Raw genomic sequence first — 12,103 nt, forward strand, 5'->3', positions numbered from 1 at the left:
ATAGCATTTAGAATAGAATTTAAAAGATAAATATGGTAGAAATATTGACTGCAAGAATATTTGGCACTCTTAGCTGATGAATTCAATACAGCAATTTTGCCATAGATCCTTGTATAAATGTTTAGACCATTCCTCAATCAATTTTCTTCTGCTTCTCAGGAACACCTCACCCAGGCGGTATTCTTGTCATTTTCCCGATCAGAAACATTATCCATTTACTACACTGTCTAATTATAAAATATAACTATCAACATATAGATGCCAAGTTATCAAAAATCAAACTTGTGGTATTATATACCTCTTTATGTACTGACAAATCTTGCAAATAGATTTGACTCATTTCCTTAATGGCATTAGAAGGTGTAAATGAACTCATTCTGGTTTCAGTAAATTCAGTTTTGTTATATATAAATTAATATAAACAGTTATGGCAATATCATCCTCTTGCTATTGTTCATGATTTTGGACAATCTGTAAGCATGCTTTCAGTGGTCCGTTGTAGTTTCTGACTTTTGTTTGTTTTCTTATGACTAACTTTACCGATGGAGAAGGTTTAACTGCCATTGTATTCCCAGCAAACATGGCTCTTCTGACCCATGTAGGGCCCATTCTGGACAAACCCCAAAAAGTGTACGGAAGTACAGCACATTTGACCCCCATAATTACAATGAATGACTGTACTTGAACACACATCCACACACACACACACACACACACACACTACATATTGGAGAGTTCAATAATTCAATATGTTTTGCACAATGTCTTTATTACAGTGACAGAAAAAGTTAGCAATCACTGACAATCACTGTGCAATATAACTTCATCACACTTGAGCCTTTGTGTGTATTTCTGAGATCAGTTTCATGCACCACACTATGCAGCTGGCTTGAATATGGGGTCATTAGCGAAGAGTTTTACCACACCTTGATCTCCTCCCACTTTGGTGGGGCACTGGGAAGAGACTGAGGTTGGGAAGGGCTCGATGGTGGGTTCCATTTCTCCGGGAATCTGAGGGTCGGGCTTAAGTGGGAGAGTGACTCCAACTCCAGGCCCACCGGCAGGGACATCAGGGAAGGAAGGCAGGGTCACAGGCTGGCCCAGGGCAGGCAAGACTGTTACTATTCCCTCTGGGTCTTTGTGGGGTGTGGCCCCAAGTCTGTGCCCATGGCTGTGCTCGTGTTCATGTAGGTGACTGTGTGAGTGTGCGTCATCATGGGTATGTTCAGTCCCTACACCCAGCAGGTGGAGCTGCTTCTCCCTCTCAGATGCCTGAAGGAGAGATAGAGAGTGCAGTATATTAAGGCATGTGCAGAATACTGTAGTTAAGCAACCTTAAGTAGAGATGTGAGTATGTGCTTAAAGAATGTGCTTTGGTGCAGCCATCTTTGTAATGAAAACAACAAAGAACAGCTTTGGGGTCCCTAGCTATGTCCCCCCTTCTTAAGGGGTGTGAAATTTTATCTTTCAGTTCATCCATTTGGATACTGTTACAGCTTAAGGATGTGTTCACCGACAGACCATTTTGACAACATAGGCTTGTGTTGCAGATCACTGCCTGCTCAACTCTACTTCAGCCTGTCAGCTAGATGGTGCAATTTTCAATGTAGATTTAAAATTTTAAGCTGTGTTGCTGATTAAGCCTTTCATTGGCGAGAAAAAAATCCAAATGACCACTGGTGTAGTTTTTCCTCATTAGAGGTGTAGTGCATAACCACCTCCCATTTATCCAGGCTTGGAACTGGCACAAGGAGCATGCTCACTGTGACCTCCTGAGATTGGGAGTTGGGATCTTCTTCTGATCTTGAATTCGGAGACTTTCACATGTGAGATGAATGCGTTAACTACTGCAGCATCGAGCTGATGGATGAAGTCCAATTCAAATCACAGTATTCATCACATATGCTTTATGTGACTGAAAGGTATCTGAACAAGACAGACATGACATGTTAGTGAGTCTTACCTCAGGCTCATAGATCTCACAGTCAACATTAATTCGCCCCTCATCAAAAAGAGGCTGGAAGAGGGATGCCTTACAGAAGCCCTTGTGCTGAGAACAGAAAAAAAAATAAAAAACTTAAGAGAGCAGAGGATTAAGGATGCGTGTGGTTTATTACGGCTGAACAATTACACATACTGAATGAAAAAGTAATCCTCTGCTGTCACAAACTAGTCAGTGACACAAACCTAGAACACACTGGGTGTCCTGGCTATCCTGCGTCTCTGACCCATCGTTTTCTGTTTACCTTTTGAGTTTTTAAGTTATCCTTTTAATTATGTTGAGTAATCGGATTATCTTTTCGTTGCCTTTAGTTTAGTATTAGTTATGTTTCACTTACGTCTTCTGTGTTAGTCTGTCATGTTTCTTGTCTTCTTGTCCATGTTGTGAAGTTTTATTGTCATGTCTGCGTCTCATGTTTCCTGTTTTATTTTGAAGGTCTGTGTCCTATGTCAGTGTAGTCGGCTTTGCTTCCTTCATCTCGTTATGTCAGATTAGCTGCTGTTTCCCGTTGTGTTTCCACTTCCCCTAATCACCCTTCTGTGTATTTAGTCTTTGTGTTTCTGTTTATTCATTGTCAGGCTGTCTGTTGTGCTTTGTGCAATGTTTCTATGTTCCATGTGCTAGGTATCTTTGTATCCATGTCAGGTTTCATGTTTTGGGTTTCTTATTTTTGTCTTTAGCTTCTCCAGTTTATGTTATTGTTCTTCTTCATCTCTGCCATTTGTTTTGTAAAGATTTTTCCAGCCTTAATAAACGGCTGGCTTCCTGTTTACATTCAAGTTTTGTTCTACGTGTCTACGTACATTTTGGGTCCATTCCTCAAATTCATACAGTGTGCTGCTGCAGACTGTGACACTGGCTCGGAGCTTTGAGCGGAAAGCAGAGGTCTTTGATTGCAGCATTAAAAACTGAAATGACCCCCTTATCAGAGAAGCCCTCAGTGATCTCATCAACCCACGTGATTACAACTTGACATGAGTAAGATTACTTCTTTCTCCTGACTCACAGCAAACTCGCAGTCCATAGGGGGGCAGTTCTCAGCTGTCACTGCTTCTGTGGTGTGGGGGCAGGTGGTCTCCTGGATTGTGTATTCCACACGGTAAACTGAACCTGCTACAACCTGGGGCCTGTTCTTCGTACCTCGCTTACTACATCCAAGATCAAATGACACATCCAAGATCAAATCATCGCGCTAACTTTGAGCTCGCTAATCCGGTTCTCCGAACACACCTGTTGTTGACGATTAGTATAGCTGGATGAAGTAATCTGAGATCACTGGGTGGCTTAAAAGGGGCTACGCATCGATAGTAGAAACATTGATCGGCAACCCTGTGATTGGTCGGCGAAGATGTCGAAGGAGCGCGCTCAGTATTTCACGGCAGCAGACCAAGAGCTCTTGATTGAGGGATATCAGGAGTTTCAGAGTTTAATTAAAACGCAGGGGAACACTGCAAAGGCTGCAAAAGCAAGGAGAGAGGGCTGGCAGAAAGTTGCTGACAAATTAAACTCATAAGTGATCCATGATATTACATTATATCATGTGATATTATATCATACCATATTATATTATATTACATCATATCCTCTTTCACATTAGAGCCACAACAGGACCCACTAGAACATGGGAAAAAGTAAAAGTGAAATATAAGAATATTCTACAGAATGGTAATATTTATCACTTATATTGCTTTTAGTCTATGACAAGAGACCCTGAAATAATCTGTTTGTTTGTTTATAACAGCAACCAAGAAAAGGGCAGAGCAAATAAAGACAGGTGGTGGTCCTGCACCCCCTCGTCACACCCCTTTTTGTACTGTGACATTTATTGACATTGTGGGTTTTTTTGTGTGTAGTTTGACATAACACTCCATCACTTTTACCTGTTCCCATGCAAGGGGTGACTGAAGCATGCACAGTAAGTCGGGAGTAAGTATATACAGTACAGTAGTATATATATATATATATATATATATATATATATATATATATATATATATATATATATATATATATATATATATATATATATATATATACACATATAGTGGTTAAACACACGCCTTTGGAGCAGAAGATCGCAAGTTCGATTCCTGCCTGGGGCGTCTGTATCCAGTAAGGGTCCTAAGGCTAGACCCCCTATGCTAAGTGAGCCTACCGCAGACATGAGCGAGACAGATAAATATGAAGGCATGCCGGCTCGGACGTCGCCCGGATCAACAAGGTCCGCGTCAGGTGTTGAGGAACCAGGGCACCCTGACGACAAGTGGGCTACTGGAACAAGAAGGCATCGGTGGGCAAGAGGCGAAAACAGGCGTTGTTGGAATGCTACTACACGCAAGTAACCCTGGCGGAAGGGGTTACATGAATAGGATGAGGGACCTATGGATTCTTCGATACCCAACATCCACAATGACGGCGAAACAACTAGTAGCTCAGTGTTCCAACATTCGAAAGAAGGGACTGCTCTCACAGCTAGAGATTGACGAGGTACAACATAAATGCTACGGCAAGGAGGAGTCAGGACGCCAGGTCAGGGGGAGATATCATCACCCCACCCGAGATTGGGTACATAGCCCCAAGTGCGATAGGAGAAGGATCGTTGAGTGCGAGAGGAACTGACCTGAAAGATAGGATCATGGCCAAGCTTGAAACCTGGATCCCCGTAGGCGGTTACCAAGATTACGTGAAGTACCCTCAGAAGGTCTGCTAGATGATGTTAATGCAGCACTACGGACGATACCTACAACCACGATTACCGACACTAACAAGCTGATCTACACTACGGCAGCAGTGATCAGTGAAATGCTTGGCTACAAGTTGAACAGCCACAAGGGGCAGTACCCTCCATGGAGAAGGAGGCTAGAGGGCAAGATCAAAGTAGCACGGAGGAGGTTAGCCAACTAACGGAGTTGCAGAAAGGCGCGACAAAGAAGGTGCATAAGAAATACAGCAAGCTGTCCATACCTGAGGCCTTGGAAACTGCCAAGCAAAGACTCACAGCCTTGGCAAGCCGCTTGAGGAGGTACACCAGAGAGATAGAAGGCAGGAGAATAAACCAGCTGTTCTCCACAGAACCAGCAAAGGTGTACTCTCAGTGGCAAGGGAACAATAACAGAACAGCACCACCAAGGCTGGAGACGGAGCAATACTGGAAGAGCATATGGGAGAAGGACGCAACCCATAACGGCGGCAATGCTCAGTGGCTAGTGGATCTGAGGGCAGACCACAGCAACCTCCTGAACAGGGTCCAGTAACCATCACAGTGGCAGATATCCAAGAAAGGGTCTCCAGTATGAAGAGTTGGACAGCACCAGGGCCCGACATGGTTCACGCCTACTGGCTGAAGAAGCTGACTGCACTCCACGAGCGTCTGGCAGCACAAATGAACCAGCTGCTAGTTAACGAGAGACACCCGGAATGGCTAACTGAAGGTCGGACGGTCCTGATCCCCAAGGACCCCAAGAAGGGACCGGTCCCATCCAACTACCGACCAATAACCTGCCTCAGTACTACATGGAAGCTCCTGTCAGGCATCATATCGGCTAAGATGAACGGGCACATGGGTCAATACATGAGCGGGGCACAGAAAGGGATTGGCAAGAATACCAGAGGCGCAAAACACCAGCTACTGGTAGACAGAACAGTCAGCCGAGACTGCAAGACCAGACTGACCAACCTGTGCACAGCCTGGATTGATTACAAGAAGGCCTATGACTCAATGCCCCACAGCTGGATACTGGAATGCCTAGAATTGTACAAGATCAACAGGACCCTAAGAGCCTTCATCAGGAACTCAATGGGGATGTGGCGCACAACACTAGAGGCCAACTCCAAGCCCATAGCACAAGTCACCATCAAGTGCGGGATCTACCAAGGAGATGCTCTGTCCCCACTGCTGTTCTGCATAGGCCTGAACCCCTCAGTGAGATCATTAACAAGACTGGCTACGGATACCGACTACTTAAACGGAGCGGTTGTCAGCCACCTCCTGTACATGGATGACATCAAGCTGTATGCCAAGAGTGAACGAGACATCGATTCACTGATACACACTACCAGGATATACAGCAATGACATTGGAATGTCATTCGGACTGGAGAAGTGTAGTCGGATGGTAACAAAGAGAGGGAAGGTAGTCAGAACTGAGGGGATTGAACTACCAGAAGGCAACATTGCAGACATAGAGGACAGTTACAAGTACCTGGGGATCCCGCAAGCGAATGGGAACCATGAAGAGAGGCCGCTAGGAAAGCTGCAATCACCAAGTACCTGCAGCGGGTCAGGCAAGTCCTGAGGAGTCAGCTGAACGGTAAGAACAAGATCCGGGCCATCAACACCCACGCCCTGCCCGTGATCAGGTACCCTGCTGGGGTAATAGGCTGGCCAAAGGAGGAGATAGAAGCCACTGACATCAAGACAAGAAAGCTCCTTACCATGCATGGAGGGTTTCACCCCAAGTCCAGCACCCTGAGGCTGTACGCTAAGCGGAAGGAAGGGGGCCGGGGACTGGTGAGTGTCAGCACCACAGTCCAGGATGAGACAAGAAACATCCACGAATACATCACGAAGACGGCCCCAACTGACAGCGTGCTCAGTGAATACCTCAGGCAGCAGAAACCCAAGAAAGAGGAGGAAGGCGAGGAACCATCATGGAAGGACAGGCCACTGCACGGTATGTACCACCGGCAGATAGAGGAGGTGGCTGATATCCAGAAATCCTACCAGTGGCTGGACAAAGCTGGACTGAAAGACAGCACAGAGGCACTAATCATGGCAGCACAAGAACAAGCTCTGAGTACAAGATCCATAGAGGCTGGGGTCTACCACACCAGGCAAGACCCCAGGTGCAGGCTGTGTAAAGATGCCCCAGAGACAATCCAGCACATAACAGCAGGATGCAAGATGCTAGCAGGCAAGGCATACATGGAACGCCATAACCAAGTGGCGGCATAGTGTACAGGAACATCTGCGCCGAGTATAACCTGGAAGTCCCGAGGTCAAAATGGGAGATGCCCCAAGGGTGATGGAGAATGACCGAGCTAAGATCCTGTGGGACTTCCAGATACAGACGGACAAAATGGTGGTGGCTAACCAACCAGACATAGTGGTGGTAGACAAACAGAAGAAGACGGCTGTAGTGATCGATGTAGCGGTTCGAATGACAGCAATATCAGGAAGAAGGAACACGAGAAGCTGGAGAAATACCAAGGGCTCAGAGAAGAGCTCGAGAGGATGTGGAGGGTGAAGGTAACGGTGGTCCCCGTGGTAATCGGAGCACTAGGTGCGGTGACTCCCAAGCTAGGCGAGTGGCTCCAGCAGATCCCGGGAACAACATCAGAGATCTCTGTCCAGAAGAGCGCAGTCCTGGGAACAGCTAAGATACTGCGCAGGACCCTCAAGCTCCCAGGCCTCTGGTAGAGGACCCGAGCTTGAAGGATAAACCGCCCGCAGGGGCGTGCTGGGTGTTTATATATATATATGTATATATAGGGAGGGAGAGAGAGAGAGAGAGAGAGAGAGAGGAAGAAAGTAAATAATACCCTCACGGGAGAATCGATATCTCTCTATGAGCACACCGTCGCGCTGAGCTAAAGGATCCTGTCTATCCCGCAATATACGCTAAATTCTGTAAACGCTCCTTATCAATCTTGCACCTTCCTTGCTCGCGTACAAACGGACAGGACATGGCTGCGACAGACTTCCCAAATCCACCTTCGCTTTTATAGTCGTGGTCTCTCATCTTGATTGCACGTAGTAATTTACTATTACTACTCTAAAATATGAATTACATCTGACATGATCTACTACATGTAATAGAATGATTACTAGTACATTTCCCTTTTTTTCGGAAATGACCTGTATGTATCTGTATGAAATCAATAAAAGAATCAAATACTGCATTATCTTTAGTTACATTGATAATATTTATTTATGGTAAAACAGTGGCGACATATCGCTCTTGCTTTCATATAACTGCAGCGGACATACCTGAGTGGCGCGATCTAATCCTGTTTACATAAAGTAAACCTGCTCCCGCAGCAGGTTTTACGCTACGGATCTGTTGCTATGACAGCAAGTCCCAGATGAGCTTGAGAACCGAACGATCCAAGATCGCGCGAAATCGTCAACATTCAAATCCGGCTAACTTACTTAGCGAGGTACGAAGAACGGGCCCCTGGACACACAAACACAAAAAGCATAATAACATGTCAGTCTAAATGAGAGTCCATGATGAATAAAGAATCTTTCTTATCCCTGTTAATATTCACACTGTTGTATTTCAGATTGATTGAGAGCTTTGTAGTTTTGACAATAATGATTTACAATAGTTTAGCCCAGAACTATGACTATGTGCACTAGTTTTTCAGTGTTACTCAGAGACAGGATGTTTTTAATTTTAAATTTTATCAATCATCCACAGTAAGTGTTTGGTTAGACAGCATGTTTGTATGTCACATATCTTGATGTTTCTTTTCGGATATGTGGTAATCTTACTTGTGCCGTAGCACGGGAGATTTTAAGCAGAGTGAAATGATTGGCCGGCCTGTTCTGGTTGTGGAACTTCTCCAGAGAATGGGTCACAGTCTTCTGAATTTCAGCTTCTTCATCATTGCGAGGTAAAAATGAACAGCCGGTACAGCCCTCATGGGACCTACCTGCAGGAATTGAGCAGAACAAAAAAGTGGTTTTAAATGTTGGTGTTGCACAAAACCTGTAATTTTAACAAATTGTCTGTTTTTATTTTTCCTCTAAAGTACGCTGCTGTATATTTAGAACCATATGTCATGTATACTTTATTGATCCCCATGGGGAAATTACTCTCTGCTTTAACCCATTCATTTAGTGAAGCAGTGGGCAGCCATCTGTCCAGCGCCCGGGGAGCAGTGTGTAGGGACGGTTCCTCAGAGTAGCCGTTCAGTGGATTCGAACCCCCAACCTTCCGGTCATGGGGTGACCACACTACTTACTGAGCTCTCCCGGCCACTTGAATGTCATTGTAGATATGATGGTTAAATTTTAATGGTTAAATTAATATTTTTCATACCTGGTCTGATAACACAGCTGTATTTGTAGAGGCACTCCACTCTATGCACCTTATTGATGAAGATAGCAGCTTTGCATTGTCCATATACCTGCAAACACAAATACAATATATCAATACACCAAATGACTTTTTCCCCTTCCAACTTCTGAAGTAATGCTTACGGAACAAAAACCTAAGATGATCACTATGCTGAAATAGGATTTCAGATAGGATTTTAAGAAAGCCTCGACCCCGTGTTCTCTGTGTGTGCGCACGTGTGTGTGTGGTGTGTGGGCTCTTACCTTGATGTTTTCCCTTGGACGAATGTCACAGCTCTTCCAGTCCCTCTTGCTGAGAACGCTGCAGTTGGTCTCCACAACATCCAGAGTCAGGTAGAAGACCACACCATTCTCACCCTGTAACACACACACACACACACACACACAGACTTTATCAAACAATATTTACAGTCAATGAAACTCTTATGGAATTTATCATGAGTGGTTACTGGTTTGAGTTGAGTGATATTTCACGGTGTAGTGATAATTTGTTTTCCGCCCGATTCTTCTGATTTTCAATCTTGACCCTTTTCAACCAGGTAGTGTTAGCAAAATACAAACACTATTTTTGAGGCTAGTCAATCACATCATTTTCAATAAACAGGCTGACTCAGTCCACCTTCATAAAAGTGGATGTGGTTCATTTCTGTTTCACCAGATTTAATAGAATTCCAGGGAACACGTTATGCAAACTGTTTTCTATAATCTTCTATAATCCTTTCTTTTCTACAATCAAACAGAACAACAATGCACTGAACTGGTCTGGCACTTTGTTAGAAAGTAATTCCACCCTAAACAGCACTGGTCTTTCATACAGTTATAATACTGCAAGCTCAGCAGCATGGCTTACATGTCTCTTTATGTGGGCGTTGGATAGGTGGTGCAGGCTGAAGATGTAGCCCTCCTTCCTGTCCTGGTTGATTTTGGTAAGAGCCAGTTCAGCAGCTGCTTTTGTTGATGCGTCTTCACATGAAGCTGGCTCCATGCCACCATGCTCCACTGGTGCACCATTGATGGTCACACAACCCAACGCCAGCAGCAGTGATAACAGCACGCAGGTCTTCATGGTAAAGGCCTGGGACGACTCTCTTACACACTGTCACACTTGAACTTCTAGAAGAGCTGTGCAAAGATGGAGAGGTCACATTTTATATCCTGCTACCTACACGTGCACACACAAACTCACACACACACACACACACACACACACACACACACACACACACACACACACACACACACACACACACACACACACAGACTTGCATAATAAAGCTATCAGTTGTTAAACAAACAGGCTGTACACTCTCTCTTCTTTTGGATCAATAGGCGCAACCAGTGAATTGGAAGTCACATGATTGTATTTTTGTATTATACCTTCATGAAGCTGTTTTTCTTGGATTTAAATGGTACATATTAGTTATTAATGCATTTTGCACTTTTGTCTTACATAATGTCTGTCTTAGTATTGCTATTTTGTAACTTTTACACTTCTATAACGCTTACATAGCAGTTTTTTTTTTCTCTAACTGAACATTCAAAGGGCTTCTTACTACAAGCCTCACTCACCCAATTGAACACACATTCATAGGGCACTATTATTTAAGCACTGTGTCTAATATTCATGAACAGACCCACAATCCAATGTGCATCTGGAGCAACTCAAGATTCGATGTCTGGTTCACACATACGTCATCAGGCAGCTTGGAGGCACCAAGGATATAACCAGCAACTTTTTGCACAACCTGCTCTATATCCTGAGCCACAGCCAATCTCTCTGAAGAAGACTGCCTAAAGAAGAGCCGAGACTGGATTTACCACTTGGGAGTGGAAGCTGCTTGTGGCCAGAAAACACTGGATGCATTACACGCATAGCACACAAAATGTAAGACCACACACGTGATAATAAGTTTTCTTACGCACATTTTCTTTTGTGTACAAGTTTACATATGTAAATAAAGTCTTGACATGCATGACATAAACACAGTGATTCAGTTATGATGGTTTTAAATTAAAGTTTATTATGTTTTTTTTACTGCAACTTTTTTCAAGCTGCTTTCAACACTGCTGTACAACCTGCTTCTTTGCCCAGCTTAAATGACACAGAACCTGAGTTATCTCCATTAGCTTAAAGCTGAATAACCCAAGGTTATAATGCTGAAAGTTGGTTTCACGCAGCACATTAGTTTGACTGCTAATAAGTAATTGATTTGACATGGTTCAGTTGTGTTCAGTTCAGTTTTATGTACAGTATATACCCACATAGAAGACAGGACAGGCCGGATCTGATATCAAGCCAGCACTGCTGGCTGACTTCTGGCATGGTAAGTGGTATGTCATCCAGATATGGGCCAGGCCTGGCGTAGATGAGAGCAGGTTACCTACTGATCGGAAGGTCAGTGGTTCGATCCTGGCTCCTTCAGTCTGCATGTCAAGAGTGTGAATGTGTATTAATGCAGTTAGGTATGATTAGGTGACTGTGGCATGTTGTATGGAGTGCTTTAAGTAATCCGCTAGAGTAGAAAAGCACTATTTAAGATTCACTGTTTGAACAGAGTTTTGTTATGTTACCTTTGCACTACTATGTTCTGACACATGTTGTTATTACATGGCTTGATTAAGGTACACATTAGGCTGAGCTGAGCTGAGGGCCAGAGCTGAAGCTGTTCTGGGCCAGCACAGGGCCACCAGTGTGTCTGCAGCTGGCCTTGTGCTGGCCCATGTGTGGCCCACCTCTGGCAAACCAGATCTGGGCCACCAAAGGGCCGTCATTCTTTCAGTATTTGGGCCACGTGTAAGCACATTGTGTGGGCCAGATCCCGGCCACACCAATTTTGCTATGTGGGTAGTGTACCCATAAATCATCTACGAGCACTTTGTTATTTCTTAACTTAATGTTGCTAAGTATCTTTTTCCAGATGCTAAACTTGGTTTAACCTGGTTCTGCCAGAGGTTTCTTCCTGTTAAAAAGGAGTTTTGCCTTTCCACTGTTTCCAAGTACATTCTTGATTGTTGGCA

At 44.3% G+C, this 12,103-nt stretch overlaps 1 protein-coding gene across 1 annotated transcript; it reads right to left on the reverse strand.

Annotated features, from left to right (window-relative positions):
- Nucleotides 1–748: 748 nt before the first annotated feature.
- Nucleotides 749–10,190, reverse strand: LOC116330448 (fetuin-B-like). Its single transcript, XM_039600792.1, has 7 exons — nucleotides 9,936–10,190; nucleotides 9,329–9,442; nucleotides 9,048–9,135; nucleotides 8,498–8,658; nucleotides 3,009–3,134; nucleotides 1,964–2,050; nucleotides 749–1,272 (listed from the first exon to the last, which is right to left on the reverse strand). Exons 1-7 carry the CDS (start codon nucleotides 10,149–10,151, stop codon nucleotides 877–879), a joined length of 1,188 nt encoding a protein of 395 aa, XP_039456726.1. The 5' UTR covers nucleotides 10,152–10,190; the 3' UTR covers nucleotides 749–876.
- Between the last annotated feature and the right edge of the window lie 1,913 nt (nucleotides 10,191–12,103).

The sequence above is a fragment of the Oreochromis aureus genome, linkage group 17 (assembly GCF_013358895.1).
Source record: "Oreochromis aureus strain Israel breed Guangdong linkage group 17, ZZ_aureus, whole genome shotgun sequence".
Classification (NCBI taxonomy): Eukaryota; Metazoa; Chordata; class Actinopteri; order Cichliformes; family Cichlidae; genus Oreochromis; species Oreochromis aureus.

Bases quoted from the DNA above. Each gene is read 5' to 3' on its own strand.
- LOC116330448 (XM_039600792.1), bottom strand. From the start codon at position 10,151: ATGAAGACCTGCGTGCTGTTATCACTGCTGCTGGCGTTGGGTTGTGTG. The intron at 2,051-3,008 runs GTGAGTCAGGAG...TTCTGTTCTCAG, and splicing joins CTATGGACTGCGAGTTTGCT to CACAAGGGCTTCTGTAAGGC. The intron at 1,273-1,963 runs GTAAGACTCACT...TCTCTCCTTCAG, and splicing joins GTGAGATCTATGAGCCTGAG to GCATCTGAGAGGGAGAAGCA.